Source organism: Grammomys surdaster, unplaced genomic scaffold (genome assembly GCF_004785775.1).
Source record: "Grammomys surdaster isolate TR1022 unplaced genomic scaffold, NIH_TR_1.0 190, whole genome shotgun sequence".
Lineage (NCBI taxonomy): Eukaryota > Metazoa > Chordata > Mammalia > Rodentia > Muridae > Grammomys > Grammomys surdaster.
Window position 1 is genome coordinate 2590072 of NW_021604635.1, and position 27520 is coordinate 2617591.

At 45.0% G+C, this 27520-nt stretch overlaps 1 protein-coding gene across 1 annotated transcript; it reads right to left on the minus strand.

Annotated features, from left to right (window-relative positions):
• Positions 1-2933: 2933 nt before the first annotated feature.
• Positions 2934-27470, minus strand: Ppil6 (peptidylprolyl isomerase like 6). The gene is made up of 8 exons (XM_028769081.1): positions 27294-27470; positions 24107-24202; positions 20636-20824; positions 16134-16196; positions 15889-16036; positions 14079-14135; positions 9550-9685; positions 2934-3133 (listed from the first exon to the last, which is right to left on the minus strand). The coding sequence occupies exons 1-8, from the start codon at positions 27432-27434 to the stop codon at positions 3022-3024; spliced, it is 942 nt and encodes a 313-aa protein (XP_028624914.1). The 5' UTR covers positions 27435-27470; the 3' UTR covers positions 2934-3021.
• Positions 27471-27520: the final 50 nt, after the last annotated feature.

Genomic DNA, 27520 nt, shown 5'->3' on the forward strand with positions numbered 1-27520 from the left:
GAACAGAGCTTGCCACCAAGACTTTGCAAATGGACTCCCCTGTGCTTTCCAAGGATCCTGGTTAAAACACATGACCAGAACTACTGACGTGGTAACAAGAACAGGTTTTACTACTGGAGAATTATCAATGTCCTTACATACTTTATCTGATACTGTGAAAGAACTGAGATATTCACTTGGTACAAGAAGCTGATCCAGTACTAGATGGAGTAGTCCCTGCTTGTAATTGCAGCCACAGAGAAGTGGAGGCAGATGATCAGCTGGCATGGGGTTATAGTTTTCAAGTCTGGCCTAGGTTATTCAACAAGTTCAGACCACCCAGGGATGCATGAGAACATATAAAAAGAAAAATCCTATTTCCTTTAGTAGCAATATAAAAGTAGAATCCTGCTGGGCAGTGGTAGCACACGCCTTTAATCCCAGCACTTGGGAGGCAGAGGCAGGCGGATTTCTGAGTTTGAGGCCAGCCTGGTCTACAGAGTGAGTTCTAGGACAGCCCGGGCTACACAGAGAAACCCTGTCTCCTGTCTCAAAAAAAAAAAAAAAAAAGTAGACTCCTGTCAGTCTTCAGAGATGGCAAGCCATTATCCCTTCATTTCTGCTCTGTCTGGGCTGCAGAAACCTTAACTTCAGATCTATGTGTCTGTTGAGGTTTTGTCTATTGTAATGTTAAGTGTGGGCCCCCAAGACCTGGAGTCTGCACCTGTGGCCCTGCCACCGAGGTAACTCTGACTGGTGAATAAAGACAGCTGGGCCAACAGAAGAGGCATAAGTGGGGTTTAGGCTTTGAGGATTTGGGGGGAGAGGAGGACCAAGAGAAAAAAAAGGTGCAGGAGAAGAGGAAGGAAAAGCCACCATGGGTTAAGGGTCAAGCGAGCATGGCCCTGAGGGCTGCCCAATTAGAGCTAAGAGCAGCCCAGATGGAACACAGTAAATAGTAAGTGATAACTCAGGTTATCGATAGGAAAGTAGATTCTAACAGCATGGAGGGCAGGCAGCTGCCCAGCTACTGTGCTGTTTAGGGCTTATTGTAAATATGAAAGCTGTGAGTGTGTCTTTCATCTAGGAACTCAATAACCAAAGTGCGGAAGAAACTCCTGGCCGGGACTTTAAATAATTGCTACTACAGTAGTGTATACTTATAATCCCAGTACTTGGAAGGCCAAGGCAGGATGATTGTGAGTTCAAGGCCAGCCTGGGCTACATAGTGAGGCTCTTATTTTAGGATTTCCAAATAAAGAGTAGCTTGGGTTCTCAGATTTCCCAGAGCTCTGTGAAGATGAGGGATGAACTCAAGCTGACGTGGCTGTTGAGAAGCCTTGTAGGACACATTCAGAGGCCATGTCCTACCAGTAGTTTATTGACTATCAAAGTGAACATCCATCTACCGAGCACAGACAGCATGCCAAGTCTCTTTTCAGGTTCTTTATACAAAGTGTAAGTTACTGAACCTGGGTGACAAGCCTGAGTTTCACCTGAGGAAACAAAGGCCCAAAGAAGGCACCAAAGCTGGCGCAGGCAGGAAAGGACAGAGCCTGGTTTCCACCCCAGTACACATTCACAATGTGGAATGGTCAAATGTCTTCATCTTCGTTAGAGCTTGGCATTGGTGTCTGTTTCCTAATGCAGCAACAAACGACAGGATAGGGAAGAGTAAGGAGTAGCCTGGAGATGGACTTTCATTACGTGTGAAACAAAGCTTCATATGATGGAATGACATCACACACTTGCAGCAATATTAGCTGCTTATTTTGATAATGTCCCATAGTTATGTAGGATGGAAGCACTGGGGAAACTGGGTGAAGAGTACCCAGACTCCTCTGTACTGTTTTTGCAACTTCCTGTGAATCTGTAATCATCTCAAAATAAATATACACCTAATTTTAGCATATGCCTACTTTTAGCAAGCCCCAAATCAATGACTGTCCTGTCTCTTTCAGAATCCTTGGAGGACAAACCTGTTTTGGAACAGGGTCAGAAAAGTGGGAGAGAGGCACAAGGGTAGAGGTGGTAGGAGGAACTGAGCAGTCACCAGTGTGTATGGTGACACCATCAGGGCTGCTGAAATCAGGGACGTCAGTCATCTTGTGATTCCCAAGTGACTTGGGATGAAGCTGTCCAAGTAAGAGACAACCAAATGAACACGAATCCCTGTCTCCATCTTGAGATTCTCTCTCCTAGAGACTATGGCTCAGGAGGTCAAGGACAGGGCCTCCTGGTCTATAATTAAAACCCATCCCTACAAGTGATGTAGCTTTAGGGACCTTCAGATGGAGCAACTGATGATAAAACAGAGTTCTGGTAGTGTCCCTGGGATCTCTCGCCACAAGGACCAACCCAAACCCTTGATTTTCATATGGTGGGCATGGCTCAGAGACGTGGATTCTATAACATCCAGTACACGTGTCCTGGCTGCATGCTAGGCATACAGCTTGTAACTTCATGCTCAATTGTTCTTGCTGTTGTATCAGTGATTTACCAAGTTTATCATGATAGGAACTAGTTCCCAACAGGACAATTCATTTGCAGATGCTTTAGATCCAGAAATCACTAGGTACATTGTTAGGTTAATAATGTTCAAGGCTACAAGTAACAAAAGAACACCAGGAATAGAACTGAGAGGTCTCTTTGCCTTCTGTAGTAAAAAAGTCCAGAAATAGGAGGTGGTGAGGCTGGGGCTGACTGCCCAGCAGTGTTTCTGGCTTTCAGCCTATCTGTATTCGAGTCATCACGAAGGGGTGGGAGTCAGATCACTGGCATTCCTCTGACCCACTAGCCGCAGTGCTCTCAAATGGCCTTCCCATTGTAAAGGAGTCTGAGAAACTGAGTTGTTTTTTGTAGTCTCTCTGGTGGAGGGAGGAGAGGAAAAGGGGGAATGACTGAGTGTTAGGCGAGCCAACCTAATGTGTCTGCCATTGCCTTCAAATCAAATGTTATCAAGCACCATTTAATCAAATATAGAAAACAGCTGATCCAATGCACAGCAATAAAGCATCACAGAAAGTGTGATTGGTATGAGAATCATGTATAAAGAATTCCACTGTCTGCAATACTGCAAAGAAGCAACGGTCTCTCGTTCTCTGTTGGGACTAATTCTAGTTGTCTAAGAACGTCGGTTCCTTCGATTAGTTGCCTGCATAGGAGGGAATAGAAGTGTGGTCAGTCACGAATTTCCACATAGAGCCTACAATCACAGATGGGGTCCTGCCCAATGATAGCTAAGGCTATTACCAATTAACTGCATTTGTAAATATCTATTTACCACATGGCTCTAGGTGTGCCATTTTGCTGCCTATCTGCCCAGCACCACTATTCAGGCAGTGGTCCCTCCTGCCTTGAGGCTGCTTGCTGATGCAGCTTTCGCCTGCTTCTCCCCTGCATTTGCTCTGGCGCCTAGCCATCCTCCTGGCAACCTTCTCACTGCAGGCAGGAGGAACTGTCAGAAACACAAATCTGATGTCACCTCTCTGCTCTAGACCCTTCAGTAATTCTTAACTGTCTTAAGATGAGGACCAGAACTCCTCCTGTGCCCCCGCCACGCCTGCCTGTTGTGCACACTGCCCCTCACAGATGTTTTGTTCTGCCCCACACAGATTGGCTTCCAGTACTTTAACCATCTGGTACTTTCTGGCTATAGCCAACCCCCTTCCCTCTGCCTGGCCATCTCCTGGCCTACCTCAGCTCTCATCTCAGTCTGTAGGTTCTTGGGGAAGGGTTTCAAGGATTCGTATTTGTAGTAGGTTCCCTTCACTATCAGTGCTGCTTACAAGGGTGAAATATCTTTAAATTTAAATTTAATACTACTCTCCCTCACTCCCCCTTTCCCTCTGCAGAGTGTGCCAGAGGGGTGTGAGTGAGTGTGCAGGTGTGCATGTGTGCGGGTAAGAGGACAGCTTTCAGGAGGAGGCTCCCTCCTCCCACCATGGGGTCCAGGAATCAAACCCAGATCATCGGGCTTGTGTAGCAGTGCTTTTTAACCACCGAGCACCCTCACTGGCCCTGGAATCTTTTATCTATTTATTTTTGTTAACTTTTGATTATACCTTGAGGGCAGAGGTACACTTTTGCTCAAAGCCTAGCACATACTAGGCACCTAACCCCCACTCACTGGGCACATGAATAAGGACTCGAGCCCATGCTAGCCTGGGCCTCTGCAGACACTCGCTGGCCTTGAGCTAGCACCCCTGAGTGACGCTAGACTTTTGATGTTTTTAGCTAGAAGACAGTGGCGTGGAAACTGTGGAGATGGCTCACTTAACGTGACTACACACCAAGGCCAGGAGCCCTAATGCTTACACACACGCCAGACAGATACAGCAGAACATGTGTGCAAGCCCAGGGTTGGGTTGGTGATGGGACAGACAGGCTGACTCATCCCTGGGTTCTTTGGTCAGCCAGCCTATGCCATACTGCTAAGCTCCAGTGTCGATGAGTGTCTCTAAAAGGAAGGTGCATGTATGTAATACGGCTAAGCCTTTCAGGTTTGTGCTGGGATGCTGGAGATGGACCCCAGGGCCTCGTTCATACAGGCAAGCACTCAACTAGCCAGGCTATATCGCCCATGCCTGGGGGTATTTCTTATTTATTTCCATGCTGTTGGTGTAGGTTGTTTTTTACCTTCTCGATGACACCCTTTAATGTACAATTTTTTAATGTGGTTTCAGTCACAATTCACCTATTTTTTTCTTGCATTGCTTATATCTTTGGTGTCAAATTTCAGAACCTTTGCAAAATCCAAGTCGTGTGCCCGTGTGTGTACACAGGTGCCCTTGGAAACCAAAAACATCAGATCTCACTGGCCCTAAAGTTACACTCTGTAGAAATCAGGTCTTCTGCAAGAGCAGTACAGCTTTTAACTGCTGAGCCATCTCTCCAGTCCTGATTAGCATTACCTTTTAGCCCATTGATATCACCATACTTAAAGTGAATTTCTCACAGGAAATATGTGGTTGGTTCTGAAACTCATTACTGGATGTTTAGATCAATTTAATTAAAAATTTAAAAATATGGTGGAGAGAGACAGGAAGTCACCTTTGACCTCTGGCTTCCACGTGGACATACAGGCATGATTGTGCATCAATACACATGTGCACACAGATACATAAACAGAACTGTAACACACACATACACAAAAACCAACAAAAAAAACCCCACAAACAAACCTATCAGTGTAAGGCATGGAGACAGGCCTAGGAGACCAGTGTCTCCTGCCATTGCTTGGGTTATGTCAGTAGCTCAGAGGAGTTGGGGCGAGTTCTATTACATAAACCTTGACAGGTGTGACCAGTGCCACCCATGACCACACTTGTATCCTCGTCATCTGCCTCTCGGCTTCATTTTATCATCCCAATAGGAAGCTCGACACAGTTTCTATGTAAATATTTTCTCCAGAGCTCATGATGAACCACCACTGTGTGAGATTAAGCAGGGAGGGCTTTGAGAGGTGACTGGATCATTAGGGATTGGCCGTCATAAATGGTCCATGGTTTTCAGGACTGAGTTATCTTCATATTATGACACAGTCTGCAAGCCTTCCCCAGACGCCCAGCACCATGCTCTTAGACTGCCCAGCTTCCAGAAAATACCTGTAAACCACTCAGTCTGTGGAGCTGTGACAGCAAGAGGAGACATGGGGGCAAAGGTCAATACAAGTCCATGTGAGCAGAAGACAGATGCAGATCCACCTGTCTCATGAGGGAGCGCAGGAAGCTTTTCCCAATCCAGTCTCACACATATTGAATGGGCACCTACTATGTGCCCCTCTACTGGGATGAGTATTAGGGTACAAGGTATTCAAGACCCAGTCGCTGCTGTTAAGTTGTTCACAATGTGCCAGAGGCCCAAGAAGCCTGCCTAATCCTTGGACAGGACTTCATCAGACTGAAGGGAGACAGTGGGAACAAGATGAGCAAAGCCTAGGGACTGTTCTAGAATGGTGACATTAGTCTCTGGCTTCAGCTCTGCTACCAATCAGACTGCTTCTAAATGTACTCCCAGCCCTGAGGTGTTTAAATCTCTCTCCCCTAGTTTCCTCAGGCCTGGCCTATAGTACCAATCTTAAATGCAACTTAGCCAGCCTCAACTGAACTCTTGTAAATCCTCCTCCTTGTGGCACTCGTGGTGGGTGGTTCCAACTTCTTATTATCCAGTTCTCAAACCTAGGAGTTACTATAGACCTGGCAGTGTGGAGGCCAATGACAATAGGTGGGTATTTAAATGTATTTAGATCCAGAGATGGAAAAGATGGTTCGCTGGTTAAGAGCACTTGCTCTTAAGAGTTCAGTGCTCTCTCTCATTGGAAGGCTCACAACCACCTCTAATTCTAGCGCCACGGATCCAATGCCCTCTTCTGGCATCAGCAGGCATATACAAGCAAACACACACACACACACACACACACACACACACACACACACACACAGGCATGCACGTACGCACGCACGTACGCACGCACGCAACACACACACAGATACACACACACAGAGTCTCAGAATCAAATTAAGTCTATTTTCTTAGTTTCTTTGGCCATCCGGTGGCTGGTGGCTGCTGCTGTACAGGGCAGTTGAGACTATAAATTGCCATCATTTCAGAAAGTACAACACTGGTCCAGACCCTGCTACGCTCCTGCCTTCAGCATCTCTAGAGTCACCAAGCTCCATGAATGTAACTTGACTATCACTGGCCTCTGCTCCCTCCCTCTTAGCTTGCCTGTGCTGCTTGAGCTATAGATAGAATTTCATCTACCTGTCATGGCTAGACCTTCCTAACTGGGCTCCATACACTCTCATTCTCTTCCCGGTTACTCTTGACTTCTACGGAAATCTTCCCAATGAGCCACTCAAGTTGCTCATAAGACTCTTCCATAGTTCCTCGTCGTCTTTGGAAAAAGGCCACACCCTGAAGCGTGCATGGCACCTACGCCCAGTGGCCCTGGTCTCTCCCGTCTATTCTCCCGCGGACGTCACATTCTAGCTGGAGCATCTGAGCTGTAGGCTTGCGTTTCTTGTTCCTTAGGGCACTGGAAGAGCTCCTCATTCTTTCTAAACACTGATTTGATTCCCTGTAATTTCCTCTTCCTCTCTGTGGCTAATGTTTAGCTCACTTTAGCTCCCTAGCTGACACAGCCTTCCAGGGATCCTTCGCACCTTAGAACTCTCTGGAAACGAAACCCCCGACCACCATCCCCAACGCACACTTCCTGACACTTCTACCATGTGTATGCATCCATGTGTATGCATGGAGCTCTTACAAACGTGCAGTTTTAGATTCTTTCCCCGAGGGACCCTGGGCAAGGCCGTGCTGTGGATTGCTGCACTGTCTCCTGATGGGTTGTCCTAACGTCATCTCCCTTCACATATCAGAACTTGGAAAGAGGACTGGCCTTGGACAGACATGAAACTTCTGTTCTCCAGGCCTTGCTAACCACACGTGGGCTTCTAGAAGCTGAAACGCTAGGAGATCCCAGGGAAACAGCAGCTTCACGAGGGCAGGAAGGTGTGTACCTCATCCACCCCAACAAGGCTGGCTGCCTATTTTGTTATTACCTTTCTCCAGCTCCCTCTGTGTTCTCTGGGGTTCTGAAACTACTATTTGGAGAAATACTATTTGGAGAGCTCAGGGGAAAGGTCAGCTCGAGCTGAACAATAAAAGGGACACACTGCCTCCCTGAGGCCAAAGTGGCAATGACAATAAATGAGTTCTCCAAGGACAGCCAAGGAGTCCTTGCAAGCAAGACATCCACCCATAGGGGGCGTAAGGATCGGCCTTGGCTTTTACTCTGGAACTCGGGGTGTAATCTTAATCCTACTTCAAGCCTTCCAAGTAGATCATATGCAGTCCCTGCTTTTTATTTGCTTCTTTGGTTTTGGTGGGGTTCTTTCTGTGGGGTCTAATGTCTCTGAGAATCAAGCCTGTGTCTTGTCACTCTAACCATGAGTAATAGCAGATGGCAGGTGCCCCATAAAACTCTTATGGAATGAATCAAGAAAAAGTATCAAGATTCAGTATCAAGAGTCATTCAGAATCAAGAAAATAGCAAAACTAATGGCTGAGAAAGGGTGTGGGGCAGGAGGGGTGGTGAGGAGTGCACATTGTACGTACACTCTGAGTGCCTGCAGGAGCCACACTGACTGTATGTACACTCTGTGTACCTGTAGTAGCCACACTGACTGTATGTACACTCTGTGTACCTGCAGGAGCCACACTGACTGTATGTACACTCTGTGTACCTGCAGGAGCCACACTGACTGTATGTACACTCTGTGTGCCTGCAGGAGCCGGTAGTAATGGACGCACTGCAGTTTTATGGAGTCACAGTCGTGTCTGAGAAAGGCGGCTATAATGGGGTAGACGGGTGAGGATCATCAGCAAGATGAAAGAGGATATTTAAATTATCCAAGAAGAGATATAGTTATTTGCATATATAATTAATTCAAGCACGCATTTCCAGCACACTTTCATGAACTAGGGAGGCAGAGGCAGGAGGATCTCTGAGTTTGAGGCCAACCTGGTCTGCAGTGTGAGTTCTAGGACAGCCAAAACTACATAGTGAGACGCTGTCTAAAAAAAAGGCCAAAAGCCACACACACACACACACACACACGCACAGAGAGAGAGAGAGAGAGAGAGAGAGAGAGAGAGAGAGAGAGAGAGAGGGAATGCATTATGCATTTTCACAAACAAAAGCAACAAAAACATTTCCAAAATCAGAATACTTTATTGGTGTGAGAAAAAACAACTCATTATTTTAAGTTATGAGTCTGTGGTTGAAAAGTCATTTAATAAAAGCTACATTTTGGAAGAACATTAATTTCCTACTCTCTCCACAGAAAGCAATAAACTGAAGGCACTATTGCTGTTGAAGTGGACAGCGACATGAAAGTCATTCATGAATTGCAGAGGCAATAGATGGCCCCCGGGAGGGGCCGAAACAACCTAATAAATACTCAGAAATGGTCTACAGCATCACCAGGAAAGACAGGCTGCTTGCTTCCTCGTGGCTCAGCAGTAACTCAGCAGAGAACAGAACACAGGAGTAATGGAAAGTGTGTCCATTACCCACCGTGGCCCGCAGCCTAATGAGCGTCTTACTAATAGTCTAATAGTCATTAGAGGTAAGGTAGGTGCATATAGGTAGACAGACAGACAGATGAGTAGACAGATCATTACCATAGCTGTGTTTAATTTCTGTATTTAAAAATTGTGTGTGTTTATGTATGATTCATGTATGTGGTGTGTAGAGCATGGTACATGTATTGAAATCAGAGGACAATGTTTATGAAGTTGGATCTCCTTGCACGCTTACGTGAGTTCCAGGAACTGAACTTCTATCCCCAGGATTGTGCAGCAAGCGCCTCTACTCACTAAGCCTCGTTTAGTTTGTGGACAGCACGGTTGTTAGAACTCTTTATTGCTAAATGTGTCTGCACGACTTTTGCTTTTAGCCCTATCTTTGGCTAATCATAGACTATGTGCAATAATCATGCAAATATTTTGGGGTAACATTTCATATGTATGATTATTATACAGAAAAACCTATGGTATACATACCCAAACGCCACATATTTTTTATCCAGATAGGGAGCAGCTTGTAGTGTGATGTAGAACTGTGACCCGTTGGTATGGTGACCTCTGTTGACCATTCCAAGAACTCCCCTTTTATTGTGAGGAACCGAGAAGTTTTCATCTAGGAAAGAGCAATCGCGGGTCACTGAACAATCTGTCATTTCCAACAATGTGTAAGAAACAAAGAAAGCTCTGATAACGGGCTTCATCACACTTAGCATAGACTCCAAACCGTAAACATCCTCATTGGTTTTACTTTCAGATATTTATGTCAACTTTTTTAAAGCTGTGAAATCTTATTAGAACTACGACTTGAGCATTCAGCTCATTTGCCTTTATGTAGCTTAAAGACCTTGGGATATGCATTGCTCACAGTAAATGGCAACAGGCTTCCTCGGGCCGCTTAGCAGTGGAGCTCTGTTCACACAACTAACGGGAGCATGATAAACTTTTCTGAAATACACCATGGCTCTGGCCCTCCCCTGCAGCTCTTACACAGAGCTCTGTCCCAGCCCTTAGATACTGTGGTACATGGTGCTTCCTGTCCCATGCGTGAGCAGGACCCTTGTCCCGTGGCTATAGTCCGAGGACCACTGTCACTTGAACTGGCTCAGGTGTGCGCCTACATATTTTATGATGAAGGAAGTAATCTGTGGTTATTTCCTTCATATTCAAAACCACTTTCATCTCTGGCCTCCTACAGGTTGGCTTTTGAGGAGAAGGATGGCGTTGGGTGTGTAAGTGCAAACGTGTAAGGCTACGTGTGAAAGAACAGAGAGGTGCTGAGGAAGCCACCATTTTTAGAAGCATCACCCCCAGATTTGTTTCTGTGATAATTAGTCTCATCGCCAACCTGACAGGATTTTCAGTCACCTTGAAAATGCAGCTCGGGGAGTGTCCACGAGATGTTTCCCCAGAAGGTTTAACTGAACAGGGAATCGTTACTCTCAATGTGACAGCGCCATCGAATGGCTGGGGGCTCAGACTGAGCAAGCGGAAGACATGAGCTGAGCACAGCATCCGTCTCTCTGCTCCTACCGGATGAGACATCATCTGCTGCTTCAAACTCTTGCTATCATGCTGTCCCCATTCCGACGGACGACACCTTCAAACTGTGAGCCAAAGCAAACCCTTCTTCCCCTACATTGCTTTTGTCAGATACTTTGTCACAGAAACATAACTCATACAGCCTCCATGTTCAAGTGTACAAACCAAGTAGTGCATGACAAAGCAAGCCATTATCCACTGACTGTAAAGTTCTGGCTTGGTGATTTAGCTCAGAGGTCAGGTCCCTAACCTAGCATGTATAAGGTGTTGGGTTCAATGCTAGCTTAATTAGCTAACACATAGTTACCTGGATAGCTGGGCCTCAAACTAAGGAAAGAAGATTTCAAGGCCTGCCTGACTCACAGAACTCTTCACGGATTTACCTCTAGTTTTCAAGGTAAAGCCTATATTTATTATAGTAGTTACTTAAAACTGTGTGCAGAGGTGGATGGCCAGTGTCCTCCTCAACTGCAGTTCCTCTTTACACACTGAGGTAGGGTAACTCTCGCTGAGCCCAGGGCTCCCTGGTTTGTAAGTCTAGCTGTCCAGCTTGCCCCGAGATCCCTCATCTCTGTCTCTTTAGTGCTAAAATCAGAGAAAGGCTGCTGAGACAGCCCAGCTTTTATGAGGGTTGTTAGGGATCTGAAATCTGGTCCTGAAGCAAGTGCCTTACTCATCAGCCTCCTCCCCCCTCCACCCCACGCCCAGCCTGTCTTCTGTTTTAATATGCCACTGATGAACTTTAATGAAAATTTTGCTTTTGCCATAAACGTGATTTTTAGTGCATGGTATTGCGTGATGCAAAGGTTTGTTTTGCACTTTTTAAAAAAAAAGACTCATTTATTTTAATTTTGAGTGTATGTATGTGCGTGGCTGATATCCACAAAGGCCACAAGAGGGCATTAGATCCCCTGAGCTGGAGTGCCAGGCAGCTGTGAACTGTGAGTGCTGGGATGCAGGCCAAGGTTTTCTGTGAGAGCATCACGCGCTCGTAGGCACCAAACCATCTCTCTACCCCTGACACTTTCTGTAAAAGGATTTAAAATTGTGTGTGTGTGTGTGTGTGTGTGCATATGTGCCACACATGCATGTGAAGGTCAGAGGACAACAGTTTGGAATTGGCCTCTCCTTCTAGCATGGGTTTTAGGGGCTGGACACAGGTAGCCAGGTCTACACAGTGCCAAGCCATCTCACCAGCCCCAATAAGGAGATTTCTTTGGAATACATCACACTGCAAAGGAATTGACTGTAGCAGGATGCAGAGGCTTGCCCTACCCCTTGGTAGTGCAGCCTTTCAACAGAGGCACAGAATTTCTGCTGTCTTTATCTCCATGGTGTTCAGAGGGGCTAATCCAACAAAGGCCTATACCTACATCTCACTGTAGCCAGGAAGAAGCTGCTATTCTACTGTAGTATTTCTTTCTCATTTACTAAGTGTGTGTGTATGTGTGTGTATGTGTGTGTATGTGTGTGTGGGGGGGGAGGGAGCGGGGAGGGAGAGAATTGGTATACACACATCATGTGCAGGTAACATGTGCAGGTACCTGAACCTGTGTACATGCTTGTAAAGGCCTATGGAGGTTTGAGTGAGAACTGTCCCCATGGACTGGTGTAAAGGCCTATGGAGGTTTGAGTGAGAACTGTCCCCATGGGCTGGTGTAAAGGCCTATGGAGGTTTGAGTGAGAACTGTCCCCATGGCTGGTGTAAAGGCCTATGGAGGTTTGAGTGAGAACTGTCCCCATGGCTGGTGTACTTACATACTTAATTATCAGTCCATAGACTATTTGGAAGATTAGGCCATGTGGCCTTGTAGGAGCAGGTGTGTTGCTGGGAGTGGGGTTTGAGGTTTCAGTAGCCCATGCCAGGCCCAGTGTTTCCTCTCTGGGCTTGCTACCTGCTCCCCACTGTGATGATAATGGACTAACCCTCTGAGACTGTAAGAAAGCTCCCAAGTCAATGCTTTCTTCAGTAAGCATTGCTTTGGTCATGGTGTCTCTTTGCAGCAACAGAACAATGACTAAGACAGGGTGTCCTGTACTATCATTCTTCAGTTTGTTTCTTTAAGACAGGGTCTCTTACTGAATCTGGAACTAAGCTGGCCATCATAAGCCCCAGCATCCCCCACTCTGGACACACACAGGATACAGGCACATATAACCATGCCCAGCTTCTTCTATGGTGCTAGAATCCAAACTCGGGTCTTCATGCTTGGGCAGCAAGTGCTCTTGCTCACTGAGCCATTTCTCCAGCCTCTGGAATACTTTTATAAAGAGATGATTCTCTCTTTCATCTATCTATCTATCTATCTATCTATCTATCTATCTATCTCTTAATGTTATTTTTGAGGTAGGATTTCATTAAGAAGTTCTGGCTGTCCTGGAACTCACTCCAACTCACAGAGACATGCCTGCTTCTGCCTCCTGAGTTCGGGGATTAAATGTGTGTGAGGCCATATCCAGCTTAAACACTTCTCTTTATCTATAGACTGATATAGTTCACACAGAGAAGGACAAATAGATGTTTAATTACCTCAGTTTCCAAGATAATTTTTTAGAAAATATTTATTTTTATTTACTTAAGTATGTGTGTGTGTGTGTGCATGTGAGTGTAAGTACCCACGCTGTCTAGAAGAGGGCATTGGATCCCTTAGAGCGGGAGTTATAGGTGGCTGTGAGCTACCTAATATGGATGCTGGGAACCAAATTCAGACCCTTGCTAAAAGCAGTATGCACTCCTAAACACACAGCCATCTCTCTAGCCCCAAGATAATGAACTCTTTTTCTATCATTCCTCCAAAGGGAACCAGTTAGACTATTTTATAATACAATATCACTACGAAGTCGTAGGTTTAAAATATATGTTGTCCTCCAACCAATTGCAATTACTATTTTTTATGGAGGTCAAATTTCCACTGATCCAATTGATCAGTGACAGCCTCTTCAAATTTGCTTTGTTGGCATTTTGCCAGGACTCTAGTAATCTTTAATACCATTTCTACTACCTGGCAGAATAAGAGGGAACTAATTAGCACACTGAGATTTATCCTAAAGAAATAGGCAGGTAAACGTGTATACAAAGCTTCTGTGGAGTGGACCAAGAGACAGTTGAGACAGTCTCCTGTAGCTCAAGTTGGCTTCCAACTCTACATATCTGAGGATGACCTTGAACCCTGACCATCCTGTCTCTACCTCCTCAGTGCTGGGACTGCAAGCATGGGCCAGCAGCTGATGTGGTCTAGGAGATTAAACCCTGAGCTCATGCATGCTAGCAAGCGAGCATACTATCAACTCAACTACGTCTCCAGCGCCAGTAAGACAAAGCTCCATGTCAAAAACATCTCCAGTCTGAAGGGTAGCACTCTTTGAAACTCTTGTTTCTACTAAATACTATCACAAATTGTCTTATTTGAATCCTTTTAAATTTCAATAATCAGGTACTATGACTGACAAACTTGAAAGCTACATACCTTCGAATGTTGGCCCATAAATAGACTCTCCGTCATCTCCACGTCCTTGTACTATGTCTAAGAAATGACAGCAGTCAGGTCAGAATGCAGCGACGGCAAAGAGCAGATGCCTTAAGTTTGATTCTGCTTACATCTTATATCAAGTCTAGAGTAAGATGCTCAACTGAAAATACTACAATGATCACTTCTCTTTAGCCTGTAATCATTTCAATGTTTATCGATTCTGTAAGTTATAATGGAAAACCTTTGAAAAGTATTAAATTGTCATATGGCCACAATTTAAAAAGATGCTCACACAGATGCACTTACTACAGCTGTTTCTCTATGGTTCACGCTGCTTTTCAGAGAACTGGAAAGATTTAAACTGAGCAAACAAAATGGGAAAAGTTCTTTTGAGACAGGGTTTCTCAGGGTAACAATGCTGCCTGTCTCAGAACTCACATTGTAGACCAGGCTGGCCTAAAACTCACAATGATCTGCCTCCTCAGTGCTGGGATTAAAGGCATGTACCCCCATGCCCAGCAAATATTTGTTTTATGTGTGTGTTTTGCTCACACATATGTCTGTGTATTATGTGCATTTTAGAACTGGAGTTATGGACAGTTGTGAGCTGCTGTCTGGGTGCTAGGAATTGAACCCAGGTCTTCTGTAAGAACAAGTGCTCTTCACCACTGAGCCATCTGTTCAACTCCTTTTTGAACATGAGTGAAAATAGATTCTCTAGGTTCTGGGAAGGTAGCTCACATGGTAAAGTGTTTTCTGCGCAACCACAAAGACCCAAGTCTGTTCCCCACCATCCATGTAAAAAGGAAGCAGCGTGGTACATGCTAGAGAGCTCGTGGACCCTGGAGCTGACTGTCCAGTCACCCTAGCTTAACTGGCAAGTGCCAATCACAATAAGACACCCTATCTCAACAAATGACGTAAACATCTCTTGAGGAATGGTACATACCCAAGGTTGACCTCTGGCCACTGCACATGTGCATACAAACTTGCAGGAACCCAACCCACCTTCACACATACACACACACAAGTAGATGCTTTTCATCCCTTTAATTACTCTTGGTTACGAGTGTAGCTCAGTGGTAGAACTTGCTCAGCATGTATAAGACCCTGAATTTGACATCTGGCACTGTAAAAAACATAGCTATCCACAATGACAACTTACTTATTTAAATAATGTTTTGGAAACAAAATTCCTTTTAGAACAATGAGAGGGTCTTTTGTTTGTAGTTGGTGTTTATAGGAGCTGCATACTTTGGCTTAGGCAATATTCCCGTTCTAAAGACTCCTGGTACAAGTTCTTTTATATCCACTCACACCTGAGAGGTAAGCAGGTCTGTCTTCTGTAGCCCCACCTCCCCCACCCCTACACTCTACTTCCTTTAGCTCTCTGGTCCTCCCTCTCCTCTGTACCATGTTCAATAAATACTGGCTGGAGGACAGAGCTATTGTATCCATGTATAAGCAAGCTAGCTATAGCAGGCATGTGCATTCTTTTTTAAAATAGAGACTGATACAACAATAAGCAGATAGAGAAAATATATTTGGAAAAGAGCATGGAAAATCTAAATTATGCTATTCATTGTTGATACAAAAGACTAAACAAAGGTGCCTGCATATACACACGCCTCACCCTAACACTCAGAGACCGCCCAAGGCCAGGCGTGGCAGTGCGCACCTTTAATACCAGCATTCAGGAGGCAGATGCAAACTGGAGGCCAGGCCTGACTCTTTACGAATCCTATCAAGGTAAATGAATGAAAGTTTGGGCATTCTGCTTCGATGATAGTTACAGTTTTCAGCTCACCTCCTCCTTGTATCCAGCCATTCTGGACAACTCGATGAAAAATTGAATCTTTGTAATGAAGCTTTATGCCTCTCTCAGAAAACCCAGATGTTCCTGTGCACAAGACCTGAAAATTTGTACATGTTCTGGGACACGTGTCACAATATAGCTACAAAAGAAAGACGAAAGGTTTCAAAGATTACTCAATATTGATCAATTACAGACTCCCCAAAACTTATTTGAAAAAGATAGCAAAATTCTCTTACTTCAAAAATCAGTCTTCCAATTGGAGAAAGATCAATACTAATGTCCAAGAACACAAAATCATGCTATTACAATTAGGGAGAAAAACAATGCAGGTCAATGTTAAGAAAGTTTTAGCAATGTTAAAAAAAAAATAAAGCATTCTTTTCAGTGATAAGATTTTAACCACAATACAGCAAATGCAAGCTAAACCATAATACCAACAGAAAACTCAACAGTAAACTTAATGACTTAAAGGAATTTTAAAATTTATTTTACCAAGTCTTTATAACCCACATTACATACTAGTTAAAAGCCCTCTCAGTGAAGCCTTGAACAGTGTTAACTTATGCAGGACTGAGAGTTCATGGCCTAGAAATTCAGAGATTCCTGAGCTCACAGTGGAAAGGAACAGGGGACAGTCCTCCCAGGGAAAGAACAAACTAGGGATTCTTCTGTACTCTTCTGAGTAGGGTTGGAAAAGATTCAAGCGAGTGTCATGGAGTTGGTTACTGTGTGTCCTGGATTTCAGAGACTGGAGACCAGCTGAAACCAAGCCACGCCCATTCTGACTGGGAAATTAAGGCCACCGTTCCCACTATGGTTTTGGCAGCACAGACAAGAAAGAGAAGGGGGAATGCTTTCTAGTCACCTTCATCCACCCTCTCCTGTCTACAGTCCTCACGTGTCACATGAGGCACCTCCTGCCAGAGACAACTGTTTTTGAGGCTGTGCCTAGCCCCATAAGAGGGCATCCAAAACTGGTCATGGTGGTCATGTCTGTATTTCCAACATTTGTGAAGCTGAGGCAGGAGGACTGCTGTGAGTCCAAAGATAGCCTGGGATATAGTGTGAGTTTCAGGCTAGCCTGAGCTATGTTTCAAAAACAAAACAAGACAAAACAAAACAAAACAAAACAAAACGACATCCAAGACGAATCCCCCAGCCTTGATCTTCCTTATCTCTCAGAGTAATCATACGTCTGGTAGGGTGCATTTCAGATCTTGGCCATCACTGTCATATAACAGAAAGCCAACTTAATTAATGTAGTACATAACTTGTCTTCCCTTCTTCCTCCGGAATCTGGGAATCATATGATATTTCTTTAAAAATATTGTGTTGTTTTATGTCACTCTGATCTTTTAAATTCTTTCAGTTAAAATGCTGAAATAATACTTGTGCTGTCTGGCGTCCAGCATGGAAGGGTTAAGAGCATAGTAGGTGTACTTAAAGTTTTCTGTTATTGTTTTCAGACAGTACCTCCCAGTTCAACCCAGGTTGGTCTGGAGTTCAGGCTGACCCTGAACTCACGCAAATCCTCCTGTCTCAGCCTCCTGAGAGCTGGGTTACAGGCAATAGTACAGGATTACACAGTGCCTAGGTAATTATCATTAACTTGTTTGAGTCTCTTAGCTTCTGTAGCTAAAGAACAGGTCTAAATAAACGTCACAGTAGAATGGACAAGTGGCTATGTCAGAAGTTATGGTGGACTGGGGAATTGAATGAAAGTCTATTTAGGCATAATTAGCTTGCCTGAAATAAAGACAGTCAACTGATTATCCTTATATGGCTGTCGGGAGCAGATAACGCTGGAGGACTTTAGTGGAACACATCTCTAATGACAGCTCTAAAGAGGCAGGGGCATCTCTAGTTTGCTGCTAGCTGGGGCTATATGTAGTCCCTACTTTAAAAATAACCACCAAAAGGAAAAAATCAAACCAAGCCAAATCAAACCAAACCAAACCAAAGATAATTAGAAAAATGCTCTTCAAGACAGACAAATACATCCCTGTCACCAGGAGCCAAACACACAAACATATTTGTCTAGCATGACATTCCAAGAAATAGATTCTTGGTTTGGTTCAACAAGAGAACCCTTGGTAAAAGTTCTTAAGTCTTTTCTCAGGAATGTAGGTCCCCCATTCTCAATGCCACCCATCGATTCACACTTTCATTCTTGCTAGCATATGTCACTACATCGCCTTCCAAATACCCTCCCTGCTTGCTAGCAGCTTGCTTTGGCACAGCCCAAAGCAAAGAGATTATCTCATAGTCTGTGAGAAGCTCTGCTGGACTATTTTCCTTGTGGATACAAATCTCTGGTTTAGAACGAATAGTAAACCACAGGCTGGCCTGTTTCCTTTAGGATCTGCTGGGTTTCTGTGTCTGCCTAACATCCGACCACCCTTCCCATCTAGGCAACATCCCAGTGGGTTTCACCAGCATTGCTAGAATGTTCAAGGGCCTGATTCTCCCTCTTCCCACCCTGTGAGAGGCCTAGGCTTGCCAGACAAGTGCTCTGAAGTCCTGAGGTTCAGGATGTGTTGTAAAGACACAACTCTTCATGTTGAGGGTGGCATTCTGAAGCCAGGGCTTGTGCCTGACAAGCCTTGGGGTGGCTTCCTGGACACACGTTCCCCTGGCATGGATGGCTCTGGCCATTGCCCTGGGATTTGGCCTCTCTTGTTTCCTAACTTGTCTCTAAAGCCATTTCCCCAGCTTCCCTGTGAACTGTGAGTCAGCACCACTGCAATAGCCATCCTGTTTCTTAAGGGAGCCACGGTAGCGTTGTACCCCCGACACTGTGACTCACGCCAAGGCTCTCACTCTCTCACCCTTACTGACTACCATTTCTGTCCTTATTGCCACTGACACTCTGGGACACCATGCGTCTCTGACTCCTGTCTGTCCTTATTGCCACTGACACTCTGGGACACCATGCGTCTTCGACTCCTGTCTCTTTGAATGCACTGTTTGTTCAGCCAAACACTAGGTACCAACTATGCTTAGTTCCTGTTCAAGGCAGTAGTTAAACAAGGATCCATGAGACAAAGTCTTTGCCTCTACACATCTCAGGTCCTAGGACTGGGTCGTTCTGTGGGCACAGACCAGCATGAGCAGAGGTTATGACATCAAGGGTTTTTTCTTTTTTCTTTTTAATCTCTGTCATGGTTAAGTTTTTGTCAATGTAACACAAGCCTATACATACCTGGGCAGAGGGAGCCTCAGTTGAGGAAATGCCTTGATCATACTGGCCTGGGAGCATAACTGTGGGGCATTTTCTCAATTGCTAACTGATGGAGGAGGTGCAGCTCAGTGTGAGCAATGCTATCCTAGACTGTACATGAAAGCAGGCTGAGCCAGGTAGCAGAGCAAGCCAGTAAGCAGCATCCCTTCACTGCGCCTGTATCCCTCCACGGCACCTGCATCCCTTCACGGCGCCTGCATCCCTCCACAGTGTCTGCATCCCTCCACAGTGTCTGCATCCCTCCACAGTGTCTGCATCCCTTCACGGTGCCTGCATCCCTCCACGGCTCCTGCATCCCTCCACGGTGTCTGCATCCCTCCATGGTGCCTGCACCCTCCACAGTGCCTGCATCAGTTCCTGACTCCAGGTTGCCGCCTCATGCTCCTGCCCTGTCTTCACTTGAAGATGTACTACAGGCCAAATAAATCCCTTCCTCCCCAAGTTGTTCTGGCTCATGGTGTTTACTACAGAAAGCAAAGCAGGACACCATCTTTCCTCTGTCTGTCTGTCTGTCTGTCTGTCTGTCTGTTTGTCTGTCTGTCTCTGCTGAAACTCATGCTTCCTATCAATCTTTCCCACCGAAGCTGCTGCCAACTCTTTCCTGCTTTAAACTGCCCTCATCCTGTAGTTCAGATAAACTCCTGGGCGCTGGTGTTAAGCTTAGTTCACACTTTTCATATTTCAGACGTCATCTCAATGCAGCAGCTCACGTAGGTGTTAGAAAAGATTAATTTAAATATTTCATGGCCAGGGCAGGAGAGATGACTCAGAGGTTGAACGCAGGGGACACAAGTTCAGTTCTCTGAACACACATCAAGGACCTCACAGAAGTCCTTAACTTCAGCCCTCCTCCAGCCTCTGAGGCGCCTGCACACACGTGGCACACGTGAGCTGGCTCTCAGAAATCACTTACTTACTGTACAGGCCTGACGACCTGAGTTCAACCCCAGAAACCATAAATCACTGAAGGAGAGAAACAAGTCCACAAGCATGGTGCGGTACACATGCCTTAATAATAATATATAAAGATTTGTTAAAATATTTAATAATAATACATAATAATCACTACAATATTTAATAATTATATAATAACAAAGATTCATTAAAAATGTTTCATAGCACAAAATGAACAACAGGCTTCAAGAGCTTCTGATTTGCTTTGAGACTGTCTAAATTGGCCTTAGAATTAAGAGTGTAATCTTCCTGCCGCAGTCTCCTGGGAAGCTCACACTACAGGTCACACGGAAGGGGTTTCTATTCTCAAAGCAGTAATTCATGCATGGCAATCTGGGCAGGAGAGAAGAAACACAGCCTGCTGCTTCACGCCTTGCCCAGCCAAACCCTGAACCTATAATCCTTTGCAAACCACCTTAAAGAGATCCCTGGGGGTTACACCTGAATCCCTTGTCCTGTGTATCTACTTTTTGAGTATATCAACGATTAATGACGAATCAATACAAATAATGGAAAATTCTATTAGAAATCTGTGTAACTTGCCTTGGTGTCTTTTAAGAACTTTGTGGCATAGTCCAGAGTAAGCGCCTCATACAGTGCGGAGGGCCGGACGTCAACCACATCCCACACCTTCTGGGCCCACTTCTTCAGATCAAATGCATTGCCCAGGAGTTGGTCATTAACAAAACACATCACATAGGAGGAATAGACCCAGGTTTCACCCTTCAGTTCCTACAGAGAAATGGGTGGGGTGGGGAAAATGACAGAAAAAAACAACAACTAAACTCACAAACCAGAGCTTGAGAATAATTCTACAGCCTGATTTGTGAACTCCAGGATTTCATCTCTTAAAATATGTTTTTAAAAACCATCTTTCAGAATTCTGCTGTCAAAAAAAAACCCTTACCATTTTTGAGACTCTTAACATAATGAAGAACAAAGAATAACTTAAAAAGCACTCTTTATTGTAATCAGAGACAGGTGAAATCTGGTAATAACAATGTGTACACAGAGCATCTGTTGCATTGATTTGTGAACTAAATGCACCCTTTCTCCATTTATGAGGTGCACTTTACTGTGTGCATTTGTGGAAAAAGGTCTGAGTAAGACACAGTTTTCAGGGCAAAGAACTGAGAGGGTGTGTGTGTGTGTGTGTGTGTGTGTGTGTGTGCGCACACAATAAAGATATGTGGCTCAGGCATGAGACAGTGATTACTCTGGACAGAGAAGAACAGAAAGTGCCTCCTGGGGGCCAACGGGAGTCTATACATAAATCAAAGACAAGGAAGAAGACTCACTGTCCCCAACAGTTTTAAATTTAAAATGAAACTCAGTTTCATCCATGAAATGCCACCATAAACTTTGCACGTCCCCGGTGTGGTCAGAGAAACATCGACCACTGAGAGACCCAGCCTGGTGCTTCCCAGTGCCAGCCCTGGCAAACCATGAGTGACTTGCTGCCACCATTTACAAGTTATAGAGGAAGCTGATTTGTGAGCCCATATGACTGACAGACGTGGGGTCAGGCTGACAGAGATTCTGCATCTCTAGTGAAATCCAGAGAAATGCTGGTTCTGTAAGCAGAAATATTGACGTTCCTGCTGCCTGTCACTACAGTACGGAACAGGAGCTGAATCTTTAAGCTGTGGTTTATTCAGAAAGCCAGCCATGTGGGAGACAGGGACAGCACCCCGACTACGCCTTCCCTTGTCCTCTTTGGCTAGCATGCCTTACAAGGAGTAGAGACGAATGCAGTCATGCCAAGTTCAGTCTTGCTCCTCTGGCAGCCTTGACCCTGAGATTCATAGTTCTGGTGTCTCTCTCCTCACCCCTCCCAGGCTGTTCCCTCATTGTTTATTGTCACTCTCTGTTTGACAGATTTGGATATTCTCTAGACATCATCCAAGATAAGCCAACAGACAAGAAGGTGGCAGTGTGTACCTGCTGAGCTGTGTTTAAGATTCCCCTCTACAACATGAAATATCAACATACCCTCTCCATACAGGACATACAGACGTCCCTGTCTGTCCCTCTTGCTCCCATCGGTAAGCTGACTAGAGACTGAATTGGAGAAGTACTAGCCTGGGCAACAGTTTGCCTTCAATTTGCCAGCGAGCTGTGTTGCCCGCTCCATGGAGGAGCGTCACTATCCTCTGCCTTGCTTTCTGTGCCCTTCTTAAAACCTGTTTCCAGGTTTTTACTCCAGAGAGCAAACTTGTTCATGATCAATGGCGAATCACTGATAAAGGCTAAGCAATCCCTAGCATGTTTTCTTGCTGTATTTTGCAAGACCCAAGCCTGTAATAAGAGAGGGAAACGCAACTGTGGAAATTTTGTTCAATGAGCTAGAAGGCACAGACATGTAAACACTTTACCTCTGTCTCTGATGTGCATCAGGAGATGTGCTGGCTTGCCTCAAGACAGCAGCCTGGCCTTGATGTTTTCTAGAGCTTTCTGTTACTCACTTATGATGCTGACCTCGTTTGTTTGTTTGTTTGTTTATGAGTAGAGAGGTAGGCTTTCCTGTGTCCCCTGAAGCTGTGCCTATAGGGAATCATTGTATTCTGCAGAAGCATAAGGCCAGCTAAGCCTAATGAACTGAGTCACTGGGACTAAATGTGCCAGGAAGGTCTACACTTACCACAGACATGGCTGGCACTAATAAAGTTAAGGTGACAAGCATGGCTGTGGGGGTGGGAGAGAGAAGGAAGGAGAGAGACCAAGTAAGGCAGCAAGGCTGAACTAGAAAACCTCACTCAGAACAGGGGAAGGCAAGCAGGAGCACGCACACAAATCCCCAGGTAGTCTGGGCTGGGAAGGGAGGGGTCCGTGGTGGAAGAGGAAGGTGGAAATGTGCAAGATGACCTTACACACGGATACAAATCACAGACTGTTGCAGGCAGAGAATGTGAGGCTAGTTGGTAATATCACAAACTTGATTATAAAACTTCCCAAAGTTATTTTATGTAGGAGCTGGAGAGATGGCTCAGCGGTTAAGAGCACTGGCTGCTCTTCCAGAGGACCTAGCTTCAATTCCCAGCACCCACATGGTGGCTCACAACTGTCTCTAACTCCAGGCCCAGACCCAGTGCCCTCTTTTGGCTTCCATGGGCACTAGGCATGCATGTGGTGCACAGACATACGTGCAGAGAGAACAGCCATGCACATAGATAAAAATTAATCAAGAAGTGTCTTATGTTACGATTGGCCAACTGTCCCACTTTTCTTCTATGGCTCTAGTTTAACATTGAACTTCCATTTTCCCAGGCAAACCAGGACCCGTGGTTACTCCTAGTTGTAAAGAATCTGAATGTCTCCCTCCTCCCTATCCACCTATGCTAGAACCATGTCCTCCATATCTTGAGCACTACAAATAAGTGTATGCTATGACCTCTCCATATGCTACGTGACTGAGTCAGAATGCCACACCCACATCCTCCTCCCTCTAGGCTCCAGGTAAGCATCTCAGGAAGCATCTCAGGAAGGTGGCATCTCAGAGGCAAGCTTTCCTCTTACCTACTATCTATCCCAAACAAGCTCTGCTGGTCCTGAGGCAGCTCTGGGTTTTTCAAAGGTCCAGTTAGGAGAGAAACCGAGAGAATGAGCTGCCTCATGGGAGGGTGGCTCCTGCCAGCAGAGCTCCTCACAACAGCCCCACACAACTCTGTCATCCCTGATATACACACCTATACTTAAGGGCCAGGTCACTGTACACCAAGTGCCAGGCTGTCACAGGAAGTGTTAGCAACACATAAAGAAGGAAGAGTAGCCAGCAGGGCTAAGTGTCATCTCTGACAGTTCAAAATGTATCTCTCTCACATGCTACCTAAAAGAACATTCTGGAAGTGTTTTACTGTTTAGGAAAGATATCTGGGAAGATGATTAAAATAACTTAGGGAAAGTACACAATTAAGAGAAATACTCACAGCTGGATTTGCTGTTTTCCCAAAACTGCACAACAATTCATGTAGAAAGGTACTTGTCAATAACCCCCGATGTTGGCAAATCCCTTACCCTCTTTTTCTCCTCCAGATACTGATCCCAAGCAAATTCTTGAAGAGGAACTATCACAGGATCTTCAAATCTGGACGGGTAATTGGTTTTCAAAGTCTAGGTTTCAAGATAAAACAGTTCAAATTCTCATGTATGTATTTACTCACTTATTTGGGGGGTAGAGTACACTGGGGGTGTGCAAGTGTGGAGACCAGAGGCCTTCCACAGAGACTCCCCAGCAGATTTGCTGACACAGCATCTCAGTAACCCTTCCCAGGCTCAGGGTTATACATGGACTCCAATGCGCCTGGCTTTCAGGTGACTCCCTGTGTGACCACAGCAGCCCCCAACTTTTAAAGTCAAAATCATTTCCCCCCAACTTTACGGGCTCTTCAGGGAGTTTTACACAGCATATGCAGGTCACACTGCTTGCCTGTTCCCAGAGGCTCTACCAAGTCACTCTGATCCTGACTGACTTATCTCTCACTAGGGAACAAGACTGAGAAGGCAAAGGCATGTCTTAGTTTTCCTATATTGCTACTCATTTGGTATATAGTGGGACACTGATGCATAATTCAACAAATGAGTTTATACCAATGGTTTTAGGATCTGTTATGTTCTTTTAGGACTCCCCCTCCCCACAAAGTAAACTCTTAAATCTCTGTAGATCTATGGGTGCTTGATTTGTAGCAAAGAAAAAAAAATGACAAATATTATTGCTTTAATTTATTGATGTTAAGGAGAACGACCAAAGGAACACTATTGTGGTTTTGCCTTTCAGGGAAAGAAGAAGCAAACACTAAATAGGTTTAGGCTTCTGGATACGTTTTAGTATTGAGTGTACTTTGGCCAAACATTTTTCATGTGTGTGAATCAGAGAAAATTATTTCTAAAACAGACTTTAAAAAAATTATATGTATGTGCGTGTTGGGTTGGAGAGAGAGGTGGTTAATGTTCACGTGAGTGTGGGTGCTGATGGAGAAGAGGTCACTGGATTTCTAGGAGCTGCGGTTGTAAGAGGCTGTAAGCTGGCAGACATGGTGCTAGAAACCAAACCTCCATTGCTAAGGATGATGCTTTGAGGCCCCATCGTGGTCTAAAAGGCACGGGCCTGGCACGCTCTATCAAGTGAGATGGCTTCAAGAGGAAGCGCGGGTGACACAGCATATCATACTCTGGGATGGGCGCAAGATGGCAATAGCGACCTGGCCACTTGCCTTCTTAGACTGTGGTACCAAACAACAGAACTTCTTCTCAATTCCACAGCCTGTGTTCAGCGTCAGGCAATCCTACAGGATGATCACTGTTTCTAAGTAAGGAGTTATTTAAAGTAATAAGATCAGTCGTTTTCAAACTAGGCCCTGTTGTGCTTGTTCGTAACACACTTGCTATAGAATGGACTACGTCTAAATCCTTACCTTTTAAAACTCTAAGTCTATGAATCAAGCGTCTGGGATCACTCAGACATATTGGGATTATAATCAAATAGCCTCAATTAAGCTAGAACTGAATTTACATTGATACATTTTCATATTTGAATAGAATCACAAGACGCAGAAATTTAAGGGAAAATTACATTAGTACAATATTAAAAACATAGCTTTGTTGACTTAATATCCTCTACAGCAAGTGTTAACTCCTGAACAGTTTTTGAAAGAACTGACAGTCAAGCATAATTCTGCATCTTTTAGTGGTTGAAAATAATCAAAAGATGAATCATATTTTATGTTACATCAAAATTACATATAAGTCTAACTCAGCATCTACAATAAAGTTTTATTAGAACACTTATATCCTGGGTCCACTGCTTTGCTTTGTTATGGAGACAAGGTATTAATTACTATGTAGCCCAGGCTGGCCATCAACTTCCTGTCTTGGCCTCTTGGGTGCCAGGACTATATAGGCCTGTGTTATCATACCTGGGCACACTGTTTTTTACAACGTAAGTCTGAGACTGTGTCCCAGAACACCTAACATATTTACTACTTGAACTTCCCAGGAAGAAAAAAAAAGTTGCAAACACTTTGCCTGCAGTGTGGAACAACCACAGGAAATATTAATGTCTTAAGAAAGTCAACTAAGGAAGGAAAGAAGGAAGGAAGGAAGGAAGGAAGGAAGGAAGGAAGGAAGGAAGGAAAAAAATGGTATCCTTCAAACTCTGAAATACCACTTTAGCTGTAAAACACTGGTTTAAAACAACAATGAAGAATCAAACAGTGGGGTGGTGGTGGTACACGCCTTTAATCCCAGCACTTGGGAGGCAGAGGCAGGTGGATTTCTGAGTTCGAGGACAGCCTGGTCTACAACGTGAGTTCCAGGACAGCCAGGACTACACAGAGAAACCCTGTCTCAAAAAAAAAAAAAAAAAAAAAAAAAAAGAAAAAAACAGAAGCACAAAGCTTTCATCTTCACACAAGACAGCACTTTTACTCTGTGGATGCAGGGTGTGTGTGTGTGTGCCTGTGTGTGTGTGTGCCTGTGTGTGTGTTCTGAAGGTGAATTCTCCGGCCCTTGCTCTCCAGCTGGAAAAAACAAGCACAAACAAAATAGTCCTGGTGCAGAGGTGCGTGAATGTCACCACCATAACATCCCCAGGTTTTTTCCTGCTTGCAGGTTGCAGGTGTGCAGAGGTGTGACTGACCTGACTACATTTGCTTGTTTGTTTCCTCGTGTTTTATATCATTCTACATGTTTACAAAGTCATACTTGGATTCTTCACAGCACTTCTGGGTCATCTCTTAAGAATCTGAAAAGTATCTGATTCTGCTAAAATGCAGAAACAACTACAGAAATTATAAAGGAAAGGACCTTCCACAATTAAATTACTAAAAAAAAAATCGTAAGGAGTTTTTTTTTTTTTCTTTTTTAAGCCAGCAGCAGGGAGGCTGAGGTGCGCGTGGTGTCTGGGGCGAGGGGTTACCTCGGCGATGGTCTTTTGAATATTTTTCCGTAATTTTGAATTTTGTAAATCCATAATCCAATAAAAAAAATTCACATAGACTAACATCTCCATCCATAGGTGCTCCGAAATTACCATTTCCCCACACGGTTCCCCGTGACCGCTCGCGTGTCTCTTTCTAGGTCGCCTTCCTCGCGAACCGCATTTGTCCCCCATCCAGCCCTAGGACAGAACATGGACCCTGGCTAGCGTTCGTAGGACCGCGGCGGGGAGGCTGAGGCGCGCGTGGAGTCCGGGACGAGGGCTTACCTCAGCGATGGTCTTCGACACCTGAAAGCTGGAGCTTTTGAAGAGCCCCACCACCTTCAGCTTCAGCGGCGGCTCGGGCTGCAACCGCGTGCGGCATGCCGGGGGCTTCGACTTCGGCCGGCACGGCTGCTGGGTGGCCATGGTAGCGCCAGCGGAAAGCCGGGAACACAAATAAAGCGAGTCGCTACGGCAACCGCGTGGCTCCACCCCGAACGCCCGCAAGGGGC